Source organism: Athene cunicularia (genome assembly GCF_003259725.1).
Source record: "Athene cunicularia isolate RWA chromosome 5 unlocalized genomic scaffold, athCun1 chr5_part1, whole genome shotgun sequence".
Lineage (NCBI taxonomy): Eukaryota > Metazoa > Chordata > Aves > Strigiformes > Strigidae > Athene > Athene cunicularia.
The window spans coordinates 17,357,382-17,379,876 of NW_020799101.1; the positions used below are offsets into that span (position 1 = coordinate 17,357,382).

Sequence of the window (22,495 nt, forward strand, 5' to 3'; positions counted from 1 at the left end):
CCTCCCTCCCTCCTTTTAAGAGAAAAGTGAGGATAAATAGAAATGGGGATGTAAAGTATTCAAGGATATAGCATTGGGCAGATCTGCCTTTAGTTCAGAGAATAGAAAAGGTTGGTATTAAGACTTCATTTCATGTGAATGATAATCCAGAAACTATTTCCGAAGAGCTTTTAAAAAAACTCAAATCCTGCTCAGCCAGATTCTGAAGTACAGTTGATTATAGCATGGACTGGAAACACTGAATAAAACAAAAAAATATAAAACTGTTTTAATCATTTAGATAAATGATATTTCTTTTTGCTAAATCCAACGTTTGCAGTTGTTTGGTGTTTTTTTTCTGAGTGAACAAATCCAGACTTTTTTCACTTGGACATAGTTTTATTTTTAAACACGGCTTCCAGAAATGCATGCGGGTGGGATTGCAGTGGGACCAGTGGAGAGCTGTGGCACTCTGCCAGGCGCTAACCCTGTCCCTGCAATATAGACGGATTGCCAGTGTTCTTCAGAAAAACAACCCCAAAACTTTAAACAAATTATGCTTAATGGAAATAAACTTTTTTTGCTCTCCTGTGTAATGATTTGGATAATGGCTGTGTGTTTCTGGAGGACAGAGGAAAGGGGAGGGGGGAGGAGGGCAGAGATGAAACTCTGTATGGCTGCAACTTTCTCTCCAGTGGATGCTCTGGGGAGCATTTGGAGGGGACTATGATGTTTCGAAGCTTGGAGCATTTAACTCCCAGCCAGTCTTTCTATTAGAAGGTGAGCAGGCTAGCTACAGCCAGCTATGATAAGAGCGTTTATCTAGCAGTTGGTTTTTTCCATATATGGATTTGCAAGAGCTCAAAAGGCATATGCCTTGTATCTAGCATTTACTGGGTACAATTTTGACACTGTCTTCCATCTCATTCACCTGAGTTTTGCTGGCTTTTGGTAGTAAGTGTCAATGTAATGAAACCAATACCTGGTTGATTATTTTTTTTTTAAATATAAAAAAGGGCAAGCAAAGTAGACTAGCCTATTCCACAGAAGATGGGACACCATAGCCATATCTCTCTGTTTTTTCAAACTGGTGCTGATAAATCTTTTCTCTCACTTCTGTTGCTATGGTGTTAGTTCTGTGCAAAAACAAACCTTTGGGTGATCATGTCAAATGCGAAGATCGTTTGGAGAGAGAGAGAGAGATGCTGAAAGGGAAGGGAAGTAGGAGGGCTGAAATTCCAGCTGATGACAAACAATGAATCAGTGTTTGTCTCAGCAGAGGGCCATCAGAAATTTTGCACTCTACTTTCACTGACTTCTGCCTGGGTCTGATACTCTGCTTGAAAAGGCTTCTTTTTTTCCCTCTCAAATATTTTTTTTCTTCTTTTTCTTCTACTTTTTTTTCTTCTTAGTATATAAAAGGAAGGTGGATCTCTTCCAAATTCCGCACAGCCCAGGAATATTTGCTTTCCGCAGCATAGCTCAGAACACAGAGAACTTATTCTTGTAAATGGTTTGATCCTTCACATACTGGATCAAATTTTGAAGGTTTGTGTGGTTGTAAAGTACCTGCTGTCCTTGTTGAGCCAATTGAAGTGGTCATTGAACTTCCTACTGGAGGAACTGCCTCAGCATACTGTCATTTGTAGCACTGCTTTCCTGGTGAAGGGGAGGCAGAGCACTGTTAAGGGGGACCCTGTTTAACACTTTCTGATGTGCAAAGTAGGTGCATTTGGTGTCATTCTCAAAATAAGCCAGTTACTTTTAGCTGGTACAACTGTTGTGAAGAGCTTACCTTGCCCACATGTCTTATGCTTCTGGAAAATACTGTGCTGAAAATGACTGGATATGCCTTGAAAGCTTATTTCTATTCTTGGGTCAAGGCTGAAAGTTTTCTGAATGTTTCTATGCAGATTGAGCTGCAAGTGCAGGAAGGACATGGAGGGGTAACAAATCTCAAATGCTTATTTGCTTCTGTTTTTCAAACTGAAAGTCCTGAAAATGGATTAATTCACATTTTTGTACCTTGGCAACTGGGAACTTTCTGACCTACTTAAATGGACTCTCCGTTTTGCTGTTTCCTTCCAGATGTGATGGGCAGATGAAAAAACCTCAGGAAGAGCAATGTGGTCATCTGAGATTTCTTTTAAGGATATTAACTGATTTTTCTGGAACTTGGTTGCAGAACTAGATCATCTCCTTCCATGTCCTTAGCCAAAATGCAGTTCACTTCATTTTGCCTTAATTTTGCAGACATTAATGCTTGCCCTTAGCTTTTGTGCTGCACTACGTGTGGAAGTAAAAATCTAAGTGCCAGGACAGCCAGAGTTTCTGTGTACTGCTTCACTCAGCCACAGTTTACTGATCACTGAGCATTCACATCAAGTCTGTCTTGTTTGTCTTTACCATTGCATAATCTTTGCATGCAGAGTCTGCTGTGAATGGCACCTCTGTTAGTCTACACAGAAGATAGATGCACAATATATTTTCCAGTTGTATTAAAATCCACAGAAGTACTTCAAAGATAGTACTAGAACCTCAACCTGTAACTGTTAATAGAAGCATATAGTAATGGACAAAGGTGGTCTCTCTTGGGAAGAACTGGCAGCCTTTCAGTTTGCTTTTGTGCCATAGGTAACTTATTCTGCTTAAGTAGCCTAGCCCAGAGAAGACTGCCTACACAAGAAAAGCAGTTCAGCTACATGGATCACTTAGATTAGCAACTAACGAATTATTATGAGGCTGCTAGATCTCTGCTGGTTTAGTTTTTATTGGTGCTTGAGCTCCAGTCATCGTTTCTTATCACTACCTTCCTTAAGGCACTCCTTAATTCAAAGCAGGGCCATTTCTGTAGGGTGGGAAGTTTTGTTAGGACAAAACAAGCTAATGAGACAGTGAAGACCAGGCTTCTATCGAAAGAGCATCAGCAGCCTCTTCTGCCCAGCCCTCCTCTTTCTCCTGTCCCCTCACCCCTTTCTCTGTTAGAGTTGAATAAAAGGGATAGCAGCAATGGAAAGGAGCATGCATGTAACTGTAAAACCAGATGGTAACTTTTGTGAGTGTACATCTGTTTTTCATTTCAAAGATGTTCCCGGTTTAAAGTTTACAAGGTTAAATTTCCACTGATGGAGTAGTTCTTGCAATTGGTTGAAGAGCAGTGCTTGATAATGTGGCAGCTTTTGTGCTGTGGGCAGTCCTTTGTGTTGGCTAGAACATGAGCCTGTTCTGGTACTTAGACTGTACAAATGTTGAAATTTAGTAAGTAACTTCATGGGGTCATTAAGTTTGGTAGGGGCCTTAAGGAACCGTAATACATCATTATGATCAGAGCAGATTCAGCATTAAATTCAGACAGAGTTGCTTAGGGCTTTGTTCCGTAAGGTCTTGAAAACCTTGAGGGATGGAGATTCTACAGCCTCCGGACTCCGTGCTGCAACCAGACTGTTCTCATGGTGGAATTTTTCTTCCTGATTTAGTTGGAACCTCCACAGTTTTGATTTATGCCTAAATGAATCTAGGTCTTCACAGTGACATTGGCCAGTTCTTGTAGTATCCTTGCATGCATCCCATCAGGTCCACTACCCTCTGTTGTATTAAGATTTCCTCGATCCCTAACTCAAACCTTTTACAGTATAGGTGATTCCTCTGTTCCTTGAAGCCTGTCTTGCTACTGGGGACCAAGCCCTGTGATACATCACCACCATTTTCATGCCTTCCCATGCTGTCTTGAGCAGAGTTTCTGCACACCCCACCCCAAATCTTTGTCCCCTGTCCACCTAACTGCCAAAGTTTGCTAGTGAGAGTGCTCTGGGACCTCTACTCCACCTTATCAGCTAAATAGCTGTCCTTGCAGCAGATGAATTTGCAAAGATCCTGAGTCACTTGCTTTTGTTCCCTGTATTACTGTCCTGGGTACTGTTTGGTGCATTCCCAAAGGGCGAAGGTCACAGCAGGTGTTCCTTTTATTTAGTGGTGATAATCTTTGTTGGCTCATTCCTGTTGTATGCATGTGTAAGTACTGGGAAAGAAAACTGAAGAGGAAAATGTTGGCTCAGGGTGGAGAAGCACAGGAAGGTGTTTGGATGAAGGGTGCTTACCAATGACTTCATTGATTTTTTCATTGAATTAGATCTACAGTGTTGAGAAATAAATGTCTGAGTAAAATTTTCTGACATTCAGTGAAGTGTAAATTCTCAGGGATTTGGGTAACATACCAAAATAAAGGTGGCGTGCCTTCTGTGTGGCAGCAACACCTTGGATGTTACAGGGACAAGAACCTCAGATCCTCCATATATTAACAAAAGGTTTTTGTCTGGTTTCTTCAGCTTGACCTGAACAAGCCCATTGAAGATCAGGGTCCTTTGGATGTGATCATACATAAACTGACAGATGTCATCCTTGAAGCAGACCAGAATGACAGCCAGTCACTGGAGTTGGTTCACAGGTTCCAGGTAAGTGTTTTTTCCTTCTGTATTTCAAGCAGGATGATGAACTTGATGCAGCAAATTCAATCTGTTTCCTGTGCAGCTGGTAGAGTCTGTTGAGAAGAGCTCCCTGGCACACTGCTGCCCTGCTACTAATAGCCCAGGAAAAATAGTTTTGTCAGGCTAAAATGGACTTACACCTTTGGATCTGTTTCATGTTATATTGGTAAGATTAGTAAGAACTGGTTTCCCACCAAATGTCATTCCAAGAGCATGAGTGCTGTTCACAAAGAGGAATAGGTGTTTTCAGAGTCCTTTACATGCATCTTTCCATGACAGAAGCCACTAAATTAATTTGGCCTGCTTCTGTCTAGTCTTCCTAGTTCCTGAAATGTTAATTTCTGTAACATCAAGGTTACTGTGAGTGATTCTGTCCTCTAGTGCTGAGAATCATGTTTTGTTTTCTTTTTTTTTCTCAAGTTTACATTGAAGGTCAGAAGTATGCAGGGCATAGTGGTACAGAGATCTGTTTTCCCAGAGAATTCTTATCAGTAGTCTGAATACTAATAAACATGATAAAGCAACACTTTTATCATTTTAAAAGGTGTTGCTTCTGGTGAATGTCTTTGATCAAAGGTTTATTCTTTTCTTCTCTTTCAAAGAGAAGAAAAACTAAAAAAGATATTTTCAGAGTTGTATGTAATATGCTTATGTCAGGTGGAAAAATGGCTCAGACAAATTCTGCCATTTTGACAACTTTGCCTTCTTGGGAAATGGTGTTCTCTTTGCTTAATGTTCTACAACTAGTAATGCAGAAAGTATTTTATTTAACAGAGTCAGTATTCACTTTGCTCTAGTTACAAAGCTTTTCTGCTGCCTCCCACTTGTGTATTACTCAAGCACACACAGGAGACAGAAACATTTGACTTGTGGGTCTTGGCCCTCTGGCACCAGTTCTCTGAATAGTCGATGACTATTCATCACTAAGTAGTGCAGACGTCGCTTCACACAGCACTGGAAACTTGTAGATGTCCAAAGAAACATATGGAGAGATGGGCTTCAGGGGCTTTTTGCTCAGTCTTTCCTTGTTTTGGATTTTGACTAGTTTGCCTTCACAGTATACCCATCCTAGCGATGGGAAAAACTGATGACCAAAGATCCAAAAGGGCACATGTGTTAAGCTGCTTGTAGCTGATCAAGACTCATGAGATTCCTCATTCTCAATTCTTACGTTATAGTGTGCATTTCTGAAGGCCAGGCTTTATGAGGCACAGAGAGAGCAGCACTCTGTAATACTGTGGCACCTCCCATGTCTCCTGGAGAACATGCTGGTAGGGAACTTGTGCAAGCAGGTGTAGCAGTACAATTAATATCTAAACCACCTTTCTTTTATTCCTGAGCATGAACTCTTCAGTGGATATGCAGTCTTTTTAATAGGAACTGCAACTAATCAACTTACTGTATTTAATAGCTTAAGGTCACAAGCTGATACTTCCTCAAGTAACAAAGTGAGGTCTGGAGGAGACAGTAGTAAGTACAGAGGATGTGTTTTCCTAATGCTGCATTTAACCACCAAGGTGAAGTTTGATATGAAACAGGATAGAGCACTTTGCAGCTAGAGCCTTAGCTTTGGTTGAGGACTTAGTGGGCTGTTCCCATGTCTGTGTGGCAGCTGCTGCACTGCTGGAAGTCTGGTAGAGGTAGAATGACCTGCTAAAGCTAAATCCCTTACCCTGATAAATTCCTTGAAGTAATCATAATATGATACTTTGACATAATTCTGTGTACCTTTGTTACCATTTATATAACTTATTTTTTGTATAGGTTAAATGTTGAAGCTTTGTTTTTAAATATATTTGTTATAAAATCTCAGTGAAAATACACTTTCATCTCATGATTTTGTGGGATAGTTTCTGAGAGTGGTGAGAGAAACAGTACAAATGGATATATTATCCATATACAGTTGTGGATAAATATCCATTTATTCTTGAGTTCAGGGACTTCCTCTTTGGTGGGGGTTCTTTGATAGCACTCAGAAAAGAATAGTATCACCTTGGATAGAGATGCAGTGGCCTAAAAACAACAGAAACATCCCCTTATGAAAAAAATTGAAATCCTATCAAAACCCCAACTATAAACCAAAACCCTAACTCTTCCCACCCAAAGTCTCTCCTAAAATTTTCAGATTCTACAGAGCTATGTAAGTTAACACATATCACTGATCTTGCAGGATTTCTTTCAAATGGTAATATCAAGCGCAGCAGTATTTTTTTAATCGCAGACTATTTGAAGTGAAATTACTGATTTTAAACTTTCAGAAATAATAGTTCATTTGCATATTACAGTTAATACAAAAGAAGAATAAGAAACGTATGTGGAGGTGCTGTTTCCATTTTCTTTTTGTCAGGAAGAAGGTATTTTGCATAGTGCAGCTTGGATTTTTTTCAGAAAGTAAGATATAATTCAGTTCCAGTACAGAATTGCATACTGCAGAGATCTCATATTTCCACCTTTTTTTTTTTTTTTTTCCTCACAAAGTTTACATGGGGGTGGGAACAAGAGACCATAGGCAAAAGCTTTGCAAAACTTGAAATTGTATGTTTCTGTCAGGCTTATTGAACCTGTTTGCTACTGTCATGCACAACAGCATTGATTTTACGACCTGGACCTTTTGGTCATGCTATTTATGCTTTCTCTAGTACTTCAGTTCTACCAGTTCCTCAGCTGCTGCTGTTTCTTCACCCTACAGTTTAAGTCCAACCTGCATGCTTAGGGCTGTCTTCATGGTCCTCAAGAGCTGATCTCAGTTGGAGGAGTGCTCTCCTGCAGCATCTTAAGCTGTAAACCTGAATTTGGGGGGGAAGCTGAAAGCTTCTGTGATTTAAGTAAATTTCAATGGCTGTTTGCTCTCAGACTTTCAAAGCCCTCCACCATAAGGAGTCTGGGATATGAGGGAGCTAGGCAGGTGGGAAGGAGTCTGCTGATTATTGTGAGGGCATCAGCCAAACTAGTGAGAAACCAGGTATACTCCCAGGAGGCTTACCTCCTCTGTATGGCAGTCCACGCTCCTGGTGGAAGTTTGTAGAGAAACACACATCAGAAAAGATGTAAACCCCTGATTTACATGGATGTTCTTATTGGGACAGCATTATAACCTTCACCAGTGCTGTCAAATCTCACTTGAGATGTCTCACTTCAGAGCAGCTGAGAAGTATCTGTATTCAAATCCTGCATACCATGGTGTGTGGCACTGGGACCTCTCTGGTTATATGCCTGTCAGCATCTGCCACCTATTACTGTACATGCCTTCTTGTTGTTGGTGTAGGGCTCACCTGTGCCCTTGATCAAAGTTTGGAGGCAGTCTGTTGTTCTTCTGTTTAACTGCAATTGCTGTTTTCCAAGTTATGACTGTCCCTGTCCTGCAGCAAATTTACTGAAACATTCCCACATCTCACAGGCTGGTTAACTCCTTCTGTGTTAAAATTGGAGCGACTTGTTGCAAACAGTTTTAAATCATGGCCTTAATAGAAGCTAAACAACCAAACTCATATTGCCCTAAAATCCTGCTTTGTTTAAGTATAGTCTTGTGTGCAAGTTCAACAATTCAGCCTTGCCTCTCCTCTCCATCCCATTAGAATAAATCGAGTGTCACCATATTCAAGGTGATCACCTGTTAAAGGAAGCTACATAAGGGCATCTCCATGCTGGTTTGTTTCTCAGGATTGTACTGCAGCTCTTGCTATCTTTGTTAATCTTGCAAATCACAGAGCTTTCTTTTTAGTGGCTTCTCAGTAACAAACCTTCCTTTAAGATTTGAGGCAAACAAATCTTAGTGCTCTCTGTTTCCTGACCCAACTCTTCTATCCAATACTGTCAAGTTCATCTGTGTTAACATCACCTCCCCTGTCTCCTGTGTCTGATTTTTTTTTTTTTTTTTTTTGCAGCATTGCCTTAATCTAATACAGCATGTACAGCAATGGGTGAGCTATTGGGTCATTGATTGGGACTGGGGATATGCTTCCTGTCACATGCTAGCTAATGTGGAGAGGTGAGAACAGGGAGATTGGTCCCAGGGAGTCATGGAGAATACTGACAGAGGTATTTGATACAGCATGTCAAATTCTGTGGTATTTGCATAGTGATAAATTGATTTAAATACCTGCACAGTACAAGAGCATTCAGTTACATTAGATATTTTTGCAGACTTGTGTGCTGCCTTCTAAGAATTAACAGAGAACAAAAGTTGGGCTGGAGCAAGTTTGAGTTACAGTAGAGTGAAACAGAAATAACTAATTCAGAGACTAGATAATAGGGTTGAAATTCAGTTGTATGTCTGTTACCATTGCTGCTGTTTTGTTGCTGTAGAACACTTGTGTCTTTCTGTGCCTCAGCTTACCACTACCCTTTCATAAATTGGTCTCTATTTCTTAATAATGGGCTTCATAATTTCCCTGTAAATATCAATATTCAAGCAAAAATAATATTGTGCTTCTTGTGAAGCTAATTTGCAGTAGGCTGATGGGAAGTTGAAATTTGTTTTGATAATACTGGAAATTTGGATTGTGTGTCAAGTGTTGTAGAAAGCAAAGTTATTGTTCACACACTTGGAGAATATGCTGCATGTAAGTCAGCACCCCTCAGTTGTCAGTAGTCTGTTAATAAGTGTATCATTAGAAAACCTCTCTCTACAATAATGTGTGCTCTCTATATATTTTTCCAGAGCTCAAGTAGTAGAGACAAATGGAAGTGAGAATAAGCTTCTGAGCAAGTCAGATGGAGGAGAAATAGTTCCCTGTTTCCTGACTTGATTGGTAAATAGAGTTGGACTTGTTCAACTAACAGTATGAACTGCATGAGAAGGAAATAAATTGGATGAAAAGCACCCTGTGGATACAGAGCGTTGTTTTATACCAGTGGTTTCTGTGCAGAGGATGGTGGTGAATTCTGCTCACATTTTGAGGATGACTACATTTTCATCTTCATTTCATGTCCCTGTTGATGGTGGTTTTAGTCTTTTTTTTTTTCTTTTTTTTTTTTTTTTTAAACACTCTGCCTTATTCCAGTTTAGCATTGCTGTGTTTGCAATGGCAAACTTCAGCCAGACATACTCTAGAAAGGCTGTTGCAGGGCTGGGCTAAGAAACTTGCTTAATTCTTCTCGTGAAATGCTTGGACCCAGCTGGCTGGTGCCTTCAAGGCCTTCATTTTTAGGAATATTAAGTTTAACCGCAAATGAAAATAATAAAAAAGCCAAGAATGTTAAAGAACATGATGTTCTTTCTTCTCTCCCTGTCATTATTTCTTGGTTGTACAGTAAATACTGTATTATCTAATATATCTATTCTTTTTGAGGATGCCATCTTCCTGCAAATAAGTGCAGTGTAATGCCTAAAGAATTAGAAGAAGTTCCTGGAATGTGGGTTCAATCACATGCTTTCCCACAGTTTTATTGTGTGATCTATACCATCCTGGTTGCATCCCTGATTTTTTGTTTTGCAAGCTGTAAATGAAAATAAATGGTAATAACTCCTTTTTGAGATTAATATGAGAAGCCCTTTAGGTCAACTCAGAATGGCTGTCATAGGAACTTAGGGTTTGCTTGTTTCTGTTTGGAGCTCTTGTATGAATTTGTAGTAGCTATGATGATACCTGTAGTCACACTGATGTCTGATCTGTCTTTACAGATAGAGTGTTTTTTAGCATAGCCCACTGAGTGACCTGTCCACAATCGTGTAGTTGAACTAGAACATAGGTTTCTGTTACTGGACTACACATACACTCACTGTGAGTATGGAATTAAAATCTCTCAGTATCTTCAAAACTCATTCATTAGAAAAAGATCCTCTCCCAGTGTCTTCCAAACTGGGAGATGATCTTTTTCTAGTGAATAAGATAGAAGGCAGGGACCACTGTGAGTAGGCATTGAATGATAACCTCTCCCCAGTAAAGCAAGGCCTTGGGGTTCTTGTTCTGCACATGTGTGACTGAATTGTGCCACATCACTGGCATGCAGGAAACTTTCATTGTAATAAAACATGTAACCAGGAACCAGCAGACGAGAGGAGGGATCTCTAAGCATTGAATTACATGCCAGAGTGTGTTAAAGAGTATACTCTCACATAATTTTGTATACAGGGCAGAAACTGGCAGGAAACTGCTGCCTATCTCCATCTGTCCTGTATTATTTTTAAGATATTGAAAACTATTAGAAATTAAAAGTATGTTCCCTAGAAGAAACAAATTGTAAAAATCTATTTGTATTAAGTGTGTGGGGTAGGGTTGTTGGTTTGGGTTTTTTATATTAAAATCAGTGAGCGACTTGGAAAACGTAGCGACCACCTTACATGATAGCTACTTGTGTGTGTAATGTAGCATAAGCACTGTGGCACCTGCACTCAGGTGTAATCAAGTGGTTCCCTTGTTCATTAAATTGATTTAAAAAGTTGTGATGATCTTAACCAGACCAAACGGTGTGAAATTCATGATGCTAGTTTTCCTGCTATTGAATATAAATATAACAGCAAGATGATACCTGGCACCATAAAGCCAGGTTGTCTCCATAAAGCAGCCTTCCAGGAAGCAGAGAACAAGGAATTCTTTACCACAGGAGGAATAATCTGTCAGGCTACATTTATGACCTTTTTAAGAATAACTTTTTTTTCAGAGCTGTATTGTAGAGGCCTTGACCATCTCATCTGCAAGAGCTGATGAGGAAACTGGCTTCACATTCATATGTGCCTGCTCTCTGGTCTGTAATGAATTGTTGTATGGTCTAGTGGAGAGTGCTAATAGACTAGGAAGCCTCTTAGCATGCCCTTTTTGTCTTGCTGTTTAATGACTGTTCTTAATTTCCCTGTAAAAGATAATTGTTACAGGAGACTCTGAAAATGGCAAGGAAGAGTTGCCTGTTGTCAGTGGCTTTTTAGCTGCAGAAGACCTTTAGGGCTGAGCCTGTCTGAAGTCTTTATGCTAGTTGGATGTGGTCTGGGCTGCAGTTTCTCAGGAGAGTATTGGTGGCTGAAAAACTGTTCTCCACTGCACTGAAGATCAGTGGTGAGTGCCTAGTGATCTCATCCAAAGCCAAAATGAAGACTGCATGCAGCGCCGAGTGTCGTGCATGAAGTGCAAAGTAGAGAAATATTCCCATTTGCTTTGTAGGACATATAAATCCTTATTTTGGGGATGATGGTTATTTCTAGAGATTATGGTTAGTCTCCCTACCCCCTGTAGCACTGGGCTGAACCAGTTGAACATAGTTTATTTTTTGTCTAGCAAAAAATTGTTTCAGTTCTTGGTGGTTCCTTCTTGTCCAAAAGAATATGGACAGAAGTCATATAGGAAGCGGCACAGTCTTCATGAGTCACTTTCCCTTGCTAATGCTCCAGTTCCTCCCTCCTTGGTAAGAAAGAAACAAAATACTCCAGTTCCTGCCTTCTAGACAAAGTTTATGACTTTGAAAAGTGAGTATGTTTTGGCTTGTGTAAGACTTTGACTGGGGAATCTTTGTTGTACACTGATTAGAACAAAGTACTCTGTGAGCAGCTGCCTGTCATAGCTGTACAAGGGCTTGAGTAGCTTCAGTCATTGCAGCTTCATACTAGTCTGTTCCATTCAAAATGATGGTTTAACTGATAGAAAATATAGTTATTAATTTGTCTTTCAGAGCTTTTTCTGGACAGGTTCTCTTTGCTTGAGCTGCTTTAGAAAGATTAGAAGCAGGTTTTATGCCTAGGCTTCTTCTGTCAGGTTGATGAAAATGTAATGTTTCCTCCCCTGTTGTCCTCCAACTATTGTCTCTCCCACTGCTGAGAAAAGGCAAGTGAAAAATCACAGGAAACTATCAAATCTTAGTAATTTTTTTCCTACTGGAGAGCCCAAGCGAGACACAAAGTTGAAATGGTCCATCTGCAGCTGAATTTCCAGGCTAATACCCGTGTTTTTCTCATTTGAAAAATATTTCTGACTTAAAGAGCCCCATAAGCAGGAAAACTTAGCTTAATTGTCATTCAAGTGCTAACTGGTAGGATAGCTTCCTGTGAGTAGGTACTTGCTATATGAAACAGTGGTGGACTTTTGAAGGCAAACAGGAAAGCTGAGTATTCAGAAAGTTGCTTTGAGATGTACAGTCAATAGAAATATAAGAGAAGATCTGTCTCCACTTCCCCTTGCCGCTCCCTCATCTCTCCCAACCACTGCAGGAATCTCTTTTAGATTTAGGGACAAACAATGCCAAGGTGAGTGTTGTTCAAGATCCAACCTGCCTACACCTTTCCTTTTGGAAGGGTGCTTCAGTGAAAAGAGACTGTCACAGCCCAAGACGACAAAAAGGAACTTTTAAATCTGAATCCAGTGCAAACTCTTTAGACAAGCTTGTGTCTGTCTTTTGCATCTGTTTCTGCCTTGGAAAATGTCAATTTGTGGTACAAGTGGTGATCTTCATGTTTTTGTATGTGGGAAAACAAAATCTAAACACTGTTATTGTTTTGTTTACTAACATTTTTTAAAATATGAAACTTTTGTTTAATAATAAACAAAATGTTACAGAAATTTTATTACGTAGTAATAAAATCAAGTCAGTGTCAGTGAGTGTCTCTTACCTAACGAACGACCTAATATTTGCAGTAGATACCGTAAAAACTTTCTGCTAAAATATTTTAAAAAATAAAAATCTTTAGCTATGTTTTTGAGGAAAATGACAAACAACTCTATTCTCATCTATACCCAGGCTTTTCATGAAGAGGGTTTTTTTAAGTCTCTGGTTATATTCCAGAGATATTTAATAGGGAACATGAAATACTTGGTCTCTCTTTGATTTCAAGTTTCATCGCTGGCCTTCTGCCAGTAGCAGGGCTGGTACATAGCATGACTGAATGCCAAGCCTGGAGTACAAACAAAGGAGGATCTGCTAAAAGTTTCTTCTTGTTTGCTTTTATTGTGTCAGAGATTAGAAAGAGGAAAACAGACATTGTCTGGGTCAAGCTGAACTGCAGCCCAAGAATGGAGCACTTTCAAAATATTATTGGGAAGTCTAAATATCCTCCAGATTGCTGCCTGGGTTGGTGGAGTCTGCTGTTGGATACCAGTCTTTGGTAAATCCACCAAAGGAGAGTGCGGAGTTGTTTTGTTGCAATGACCAGAGAAGATTTGAACATTCAAAGTTGAAAGGTTGTGCTGTACTTTAAGCTGTATCTTGGCTTCAGTGTTTTTCTTCTTTCCCTCTGTCACTGCTCCATTTTCAAGTTCATATCTATAGTAGCTTGTCTGCTATCAAATTTCTTAGACACAAACCCTCCATGTTCATCCAGATCTCTATTTCTGGTGGTGGAGTCATTCAGTGCCATGGGAAGAGTGCTGCTATTTAGGCTACATCAAGGGTTTTCCAATCTGTTAAGTGGTCTTCACAGTTATATATTCAGTAAAACGTGATGCCTGAGTGTGCAGCAGTTCCTAGTAAAGAATCAAAATTTACAAAAGGTTTTGTTACTGTAATTGTTCCTGTGAAGCTAACAAAATTGATCTTTTTCTTACTGTAATGCCCTGTTGTGGGGAATCAGTGTTAAGGCTTGGATTTTTAAATATTTATTTACTTTAAATAGTTTTCTGTGCATAGATGTTGGAACTCTTGCATGTGCTGGTGATGCACTGGTGTGAGGTTTGGGACACTGGGAAGGTGTTGGCAGTGTACATGCCTAAGGGAAGGCTGGCTGATTTGCTTTGGGGGTTCTGGTGCAACCTGATGGTTCTGTTTTTGAATGCAGAGTTAATGCTTTTTGACAGAAATCCAAGCAACACACAATACTGAAGAGAATGAAAGATGCAGAGCTATAAGGACTTGAGTGCATTTTGGTGCTCCTGTCCCCTAAACAGCTTCAGCAGCTAACCACTAGCTGTGTTCAGAGATGACCTGTACAAATGCACTGACCTTGTTCTGCATTGACAGACTCCTTTGCTTCAAACAGGAGGCTGTTTCTAGATTCAGTTAAAATGACAGATCTGTAGCCCGTCCCCAGATTAGCTCCAAGAGACGCTTCAGATCCCAGTTCTTTCCTTTACTCAGATGATGCAGATCTTCACTGCCCTGCTGAGAGTCTCTGAGTTTTGCCATTCCTGTGCCCTCTGGCTATCCAAGTACCTGTAAATGGAGAAGAGCTGGAGAATAGTACCTGAAATAGGTTAGATGCTAAGAAAATTTTTGTTTTATAAAGTTCATGTTCAGGCTTCTGTGTGTGTGTGTGTGTGTGTGTGTGTGTGTGTGTAGGGGCTGTTGCCCTCCATCGGTTATTTCATATTTACCTTACATAGCTTTTTACAGGCTCCTTAAAGCAACAGAATTAGAAATCAGTCACAGGAAAGTCAGCCAAGATGCTCACTTCTGTTGACATGTTGCTTAGTGGAGAGTGGCCTTGGGATCATGCCTTCATTCCTGTTTAACTTTGTTATGCTGTGTCAAGCTTACTGCTTGGATGATCTTTTAATACGGTTTAGAGCTATTATCGTAATAAATAAAGTACTCTGAAGTTCCCTACAGAAAGCATAAAAAAGCAAGGCTCCCTCCAGAAATACTTAGAGTAACGTGAACCAAAATAACAAGTGGAACACACCTAACCCAGGGAAGTGAGGATAGTCCTTAATGCAAAGGTAAATATCACGAAGATTTGGGAAGGTGCATAAGGAGCTAGAGAAGGGAAAAAAATCATTCTGTCCTTGGAGGAGAGTGAAGGAGGTAGATGCCACAGGCAGGATGAAATGTATGTGTGAGGAGAAGGATAAATATGTATGGAGTAGGGGCTGAGCCAGTGTGGAAGTATGAGGAGCTTGAATTCAAGGTGGAACCAGAGACTGGTTGAGGCCAAGGGGTACTCACTACACTGTGAAAGGAAGAGCTAGTGCATGCATCAGAAACGCCGCAGGATATTTGCTGTCAGATCTCTGATGAGGTCACGTTTTGGAGCTGTGGCTTGTTCAGTCTGGTTACTGTGCGTACTCACCCACAGCCCCACCAGTGTGTTGACTGTCTGTAATGTACTCATCCTCTCAGTGTGCTCATGAAGATGCACACTGTGGCAGCTCCCTATCTTTTAAGATGAGGCATAGAGGGGCTAAAAGAGCTATCTTCTTATGCTTTAGATACATTCAGATACTTGAGTACAGTTTCATGATCAGCAAGTTTAAGCTAATGCCCTAATCACTGGATCATCCTAGTTCTACAAGGTGTCTTTTAGCTGCTGTGTAAAACGGCACGTATGCACAGACACACGTAGGTGTTTAAGATGCATTAGATAACAAGTTACATTATCTCTTAAAAAGAATAAAAATCTCTTCTGTATTTGAAAACTGACTGCTCTGCTTGAGACTCTCAGAACTACTGGGGACAGGAGAAAAACTGTTCTCTCTATGTTCTGGGTATTAATGACTTGAAATTAACACAGCTTCTGCACTGGTAAACTGAGACTTTTTGTCCAGGCTACACTGCAAGGGTGAGACAAGTCTGACATTTGATGACTGACTCTTTTCCTTACTTTTCCCAAGTGGCAGCAAGGTTGACCGTATCTTTGGAGAATTCATTCTGTGTTCCGCAGGGATTATTAAATACATCAATCGTATTGCCACTGAAGGGGTGCCTCATGCCCTGTGAAGGAAAGCTCCTTGTGTGCTGTGGATGATGCAGTAGGCTCATTAAAGCCAAATGCTGGATCCTCTTAGCCTCAAAAGAATAATCCAGTTTTATCAAACTATCAGTTCTGACTCTGTAGTCAGCAGAAAGCAACAATCTGCCAGTGCTAGGAGGAGTGGGGACAGGAAGTCTGCTTCCTCATTTGGTGTCTGGAGCAAAATCACTTGCTGGGAACAGATGATGCCATTCTCCAGCTCGGTATCTAGCAAAGTGCATCTCCTGAGGCCACCTCATTATACTCCTAAATATCTTTTGGAGTGTATTTTGTTCTCTGAAGTAACCAACTTAAGGGAAGTAGGACTTCATGGAAGTTCATTACTTGCAGGAGCATTTATCATGCATTTGCATGAATGGAGTTAAAAAAATTAGTGGAAACATAAAGATGGCTTTGGGAAGTTGGATAAAACAAAAGCAGATACTAACTTTGGAAATGTTTGTCTGGTTTTGGATAGGGTAAAATGGATGTTTGTTTGTCCCATTGACTTTATTGAGGCCAGGTTGGGGCAATGATGAAGGAACTCCGTTTCTGTTCTGAGAAACAGAAAGAAGTTCTGTTGGATTTGCAAGGGAAATACTGGGCAGCTGTGTCTGTGTTCATGGCCAAGATGCAGTAGTGCAGTCATGACCTCAGTGAATGGGGAATTGAGTTCCAAAGATGAAGATCCCTGAGAACATGGACTATGCTTTGTTCTTGCATTCAGGAGAGGACAGTATGAACTTAGAGAATTAGAAAGAGAGATGCTTTCAAACCTCAATGAAGATACAGTAAAGCATCAATCTCTTTAGTTCTGCCAAAAAAGAATTCCAGCCCTTATCGTCCAGCTCTTAACACTGTCTTCAGCCCAGCTAGAGGACAGCAATAATAACAACGTTAAAGAACCCAGATGTAGTTCTGAGCTTAGTTCAGACAGTTACGATGTTTATGCACAGTAATTCAATGCAAGGCTGACCCTGAGATAGCAGTGTGTCATCTTTCTTCTCCTAATTGCTTTTCTCAGCCCTGCTCACAGCTGTTACTGTGGCGCTTTGCCACTAGTTCCCTTCTGAGTTGATGCGATTGCAGTGCAGGTTTCACTGCTGATGGTGAGTCCAGAGGAGAGATTTGCCATCCTAAAGGAGTTAGCTGTCATGTTTGTGTTTGTTTCAAATGTCAGTGTCTAGACTGGTGACTTCCTGCATTGCCAATGTCCGTTTGCCTCCACTTGAAGAGCAGCTGGACATTGAGGTTGTTAATGTTGTCTATTCTCTTTCCCATCCCATTATTTTTCCACACTCTTCAGCCAACCTAATGCCATTTTTTTTCTATGTATTTGTTTTGCAGGAGTATATTGATGCTCATCCAGAAACCATTATCCTGGACCCTCTTCCGGCTATTCGTACACTTCTGGACCGATCTAAGTCTTACGAGCTAATTCGACAAATAGAGGCATACATGCAAGGTAGGCCAATACTTGCTCTCCCTGAAGTCTTTGATTGTGGCTAGAGAAGGAAGCAGCTGACTTCTGGAGGCTGGATGTGAGGTTTGAAGCAGTGGGTTTGGCACCCTCGCATTATGTCTCTCCATAGGAGCACAAACAGTGAAGCCTTCCTGTGTCACAGGATTGCCCTCTGGAGTCCCATGCTGCTCTTTTTCCATGTACACAAAGGAGGTTTGCATCTAATTAAAAGTATGATGTGGATTTAATGGGGAACATATTTACTATAGTGAGCACTCCCAGAAATCTTCTGGAAAACATTGTCTTTTTGTGCTGGTAAATTGAAATGACTGTACAAACTTAGCCTCTTGTCGTAAGAATCCTGAGGCCTGAATTTGGGGGAGATTTATGGAAGAATTAAAAATGGTTTTGGAAAAGACTGAAAGAAATTTATAAATACAGCTAAGATCTTTGAGAAGCACTGGAAGCCTATTGCACAAGGTAATTGCTAGGAGGAACATAAATGCACTTCTGGTGTCGGCTAGTTAGTTACCTGATGTAGCTGTTGCCTTTAGTTGACATAATTTGAGTGGTATTTCCATGTTTAGAAATCATGCCTTTTCAACCTGAATAATTATAGTATCTTACCATTTTAACCATTTTAACTGTTGGGTTAAGTTAGTCTTTCATTCCCTTTCTTCTTCTGTTACTGTTATAATCTGAACCACTTACTGGCTTTTGAGTTTAAATGTAGAATAGCTTTTGAAGTAACTTTCATGTTAGATGACATTCTTGGGCGAAATTGCATTGCTGAACTATGTTCTAATGGGGTGCTACTGGAATTACCACTGTGATTTATCACTATCTTGATGGGCAGTAAGAACCTCATCAATTTGCATTTTTATAATTGTGGATTTATAGATATACTGTTTGCATCTGACTTGCCTGGCCCCATCAGCAGTGTCTTTAAGTAAAAATAAGACTAATAGTTTGCAGCACTCTCCCTTGTCTTTTGGAATCTCTTTAGGAGAAAATGTTCAATTAGTTTAAGAAGATTTTGTTTTGGAGTGGTTATTGCAGTTGGTGAGTGGGAGAGAGGTGATGAGGGAAACCTCTGCTCTGAGGAAGTGATTGTGATTTTTTTCAAGCAGCAGAGAGATTCAGTAGTTTTGGTTTAGTTGTGGTGTGTTGTTTTTTTTCTTAAATTCCTATCAGTGTTGTTATTGTTATCTCTATGAGAACAGTATGTTTGGGAGAGCATCTAGCTTTTGCAAGTAGTTTGCAAAAGTAGAGAAGCAGTTAATAAAGATGAGGGATGAGGTAAGGAAAAGCTTTGCCTGTTCTCACTGGCTGCTGCTGTGTTAGGGGACCATGTTTCCCCTGTCCCTGTGTGTCCCCTCTTCATCTTATTTCTGTCTCACCTTGAGCCAACTTTGTATTTAGGAGGGGAGATCTCAGGATTGCTGAGTAATTGGCTAACCTCTCATACTGGACTAAGTAGATCAGCCTCTGTATTCCTGAACATAATGATCTGCAGTGAAAAAAAAAAAAAAAGTTATGTCCCTCTAGACAGTGTTCTGGGTTTTTCCCCCCCCTTTGATTTCACCTGCTGAATTGTGTTTTCTGCTTTGCAGCTGTCATGTCATATCCCAAAGCCATGAGCACTTAAAGACTCAAACAAGAAGTAATACATCTGTGAATAGCATGAAGTCTTAGGAGCCACATCCTTTTTGTTCTAGAATTTCAAAATGGAAGTCACCTACCAAGAAAATAATATCCTAGTTTTTAGCTGTAACTAGGGAGCCCAGTTTATCACAGGATACAAAATTGATGTAATGGGTTAAGTTCAGTCCAAGGGATTATCTCTTCCAAAGGAATGCCATAAACTCTGGAGGGTTCAGTAGGCATGTAAGGAGAAATCTTCTGCTGTTGAAAGTCTTTCAAAAGTAATTTCAGTGTTTATTTACGGACCAGTTTTGGATTCAGGTGATCATTGCCTCTCTTTGAATTAGGCTTTAAACTAAATGAAGTGTAGTCTTTATTTATGATCTATAATTTACACTTAATTTTAACCTTGTGGACCTTACAAGAACTATATAACCAAAGATTTGCATCAGTTTGGCTAAAGACAGGATGACCATATGCTGACTCCAGTTTTTACAGTGCTGAATCCTCCTCCCTCTGTGTTGCCTGCACCTTTGAAAATGGCAGATGTTGCTGAGATGACTGCATTCTGCAGCAGTAGGGCCCCATGTTCTACAAACAGCTTAATTTTCAATGTAGTTACCTTTTAGATGTCCACGTTAATGCCTTGCCTGTCCTTTTGACAGTGAAATCTCCATACTTCCTGAAAAAGTGAATCCCGATTTGAAGTCTTAAAACTGGACATCTGGACATTGTTACGTTTTTTGAAAGTCCTGTAGCTTTCTCTTTATCGAGTCAAGTGTCTGAGTGATAAGTGCTTTGATCCAGCCTCCTGAGAATGGGTTGGAAAGATACTTTGTGGCACACTCCTTGTCTCTGCTACCACAGTCTGTGGCTACTAGAGGAACTGGCATGGAGAACTAGTAACTAGTCAAGAGTTGTATGTGTAGTGTGAGGGAAAGCATGGGGTTGAACCTGGAATTTCCCCATCCTAGACTGACACTCTAACCTCAGTCCTTGTGGAAATACAAGGTTCACAGTTTTGCAGAATCACTGAGGTTGAAAAAGACCTCTTGAGATTATATAGTCCAAGTCCCTACTCAAACCAGGATCCTCTAGAGCAGGTTCCTCAGGTCCACATCCAGTTGGATTTTGTATATGCACCTTGAACCTGGTGTGCTGTCATGCAACTAGCAGTGGCTGAGGTCACTTGCAGAGATTGTTATTTTCTTCAGTATAAATAGTGATATCTCCCTTGGAAAGAGGTGGGACTCTTCTGAGGAAAGAAAAAAAAAAAAGCTAACTGTAAGAGATACTGATTTTAATGAATTCTTTTTTGGAAGCAATAGTTTGGCCAGGGCTGTGACTTCCTCTTTCCTGTTTGCTGTTATTTTGAGTGCAAGCTCTAAAAGAACTAGGCATTCTGAAACCTTCACTTCTAAGTATTTTTTTAAAAGATTTGGAAAAATAAAGGTTGCATTTCCAACTTGTGTCCTACATTGCTGACAGGTTTATCTTGAAATAAATCACTGAATCCAATTTTTGGTATAGCAGTTGAGTTCTCTCAGCAGCTGTATTGCTTTGTTTACTTATCTGTGAAGAATTGTTTCTGATATCAAAGTGCTCTAGATCAGGTTCTGTAATGGCTGGTGAAAGATTAGGAGCATTTTTTAGTGGAAATTTCATTTTTAACAGGGTATTGTACGACTGGAGCTGTGTCAGCCTTTTTGAAGCTTTAACCTCATGAAAAATAGCTAAATTCTCTGGTACCACGTTGAAAAATTGTGATCCTTACAGCCTTTGAATTCAAGATCTGACTTTCTAAATTATACTTAAGGTGGTGATAGATAACCACCGTGACTAGGTACTAATTAACCTCTTTACATTATATTTTTAAGATTAAATGCTTTTAAATTTGTCCACATATTTTACAAATAATAATCTAATCTGAAGGAATTTAAGCCAAAACTGAGTAAACATGCTACGTACTTGCTGCTCCACCTAGTTATCGGCTTTCTTTGCCATCTTAAGTGACTTAGTCTTCTTGGATAATGTTTGAACTTCAGATATTGCAGACCCTGGAGTTCATTTCTTTAACCACTTCCACCATTTTTTCCGTGATTTTAAAATCTTCTTGTTCTTAGATTCTTAAATTTAACTCCAAATCAAAAATTTTTACAGACTAGTCCTCACAGGGTTCCCTTAGAAGAGGATGAGCCAAGCTGCAACTCATGAATTTCTCTCTCTCCTAACAGTCTGTTTTGAAGTATAGGAACTATTCTCTCAGGACACTCTGAGAAGCATAAAACCCTTTAGCAGCGGTATTTTCATCCCAGCATGTGATCGAAATAATTTATCTTTGATTGTTTACTATTACATGAGATGCTGTTGCCGCTGTGTGCGCTCCTTTCTGATTCGGGGGGATATTGCAGAACAGATCATGGCATTCTTGTTGGATTTCTTTTTATCAGATTCTGTCTGTCTTAAGAATACTTCATGAACAGCTGCATGTAGCTTTTGTGACTAGGAGAGAGGCTCAGCATAATGTAATAGGTAAGGTATTTGTTTTGGGGTTCAGGGTTTTTTGCTTGGTGCTGTTTCTGTCTTGCTGCATGACTTTGGGCACACCATGTCACTCCTGTGCATCTCTTTCTTCTCTTGATGCTCATCTGCCTGTATTTTTCCCTTTAGATGCCCCATTTTTCTGGGCAGGAACCTCTTTTCCAAATATACACATGCATACTCTGATATAGTGAGTATAATGAGGCTTTATTTTTTGGAAGTTACAGAGCTTGTACATTGCTGTAGTGGTACATACTCAGAACTTCTCAAAATCAGGCCACCCAGTTAAAAGTGCCTGAAAATAGATGTATATACATAGCTCTAGGCATTCACCTTTTGAAACTGTGGCCTCTACTCTCTGTGACCTACTTTACGTAGCAGTTTTGGTCAGGGGGAGAGAGAAGAATAGTCACATGGGTCAAATTTAGGCACCTCTATCTGTATTTGAAGCTCCTATTAAAATTAAAGGAAAAATCTGGTTTTAATTTAAAGGTTCTAAATCACCCACCTGAGGCTCACTTGTTTATGTAAGGACATATCAGTAAAGCATCTAAGTTAAAGGGCTGATGTTAGCTACAAATAACTACACCAGTTTTTGGATGCAAAAGTCTCCCTTGTTGTCTGTATGCTCTCTTTCTATGAAGAACGCATGCAAACAGATGTCTCGTTACCTTTCTTCTAGCGTGGTGCATGTTCACTCATGGCATTTTAATTTCTGTCTGAAAACTAGCGTACATGCATGGAGGGAAGTAATTGGAACGGAATGAATACTCCCTGTAACTGGAAAGAGTTTGTCCA

General features: G+C 40.0%; 1 protein-coding gene across 1 annotated transcript in view; it reads left to right on the top strand.

Annotated features, from left to right (window-relative positions):
* Nucleotides 1-22,495, top strand: part of ITPK1 (inositol-tetrakisphosphate 1-kinase) — a 118,392-nt gene that overhangs the window by 37,101 nt on the left and 58,796 nt on the right. Inside the window, exons 3-4 of the mRNA XM_026849255.1 lie at nt 4,305-4,430; nt 17,398-17,515. Coding sequence (XP_026705056.1) covers nt 4,305-4,430; nt 17,398-17,515 — 244 coding nt within the window. The remainder of the gene's footprint in view (nt 1-4,304; nt 4,431-17,397; nt 17,516-22,495) is intronic.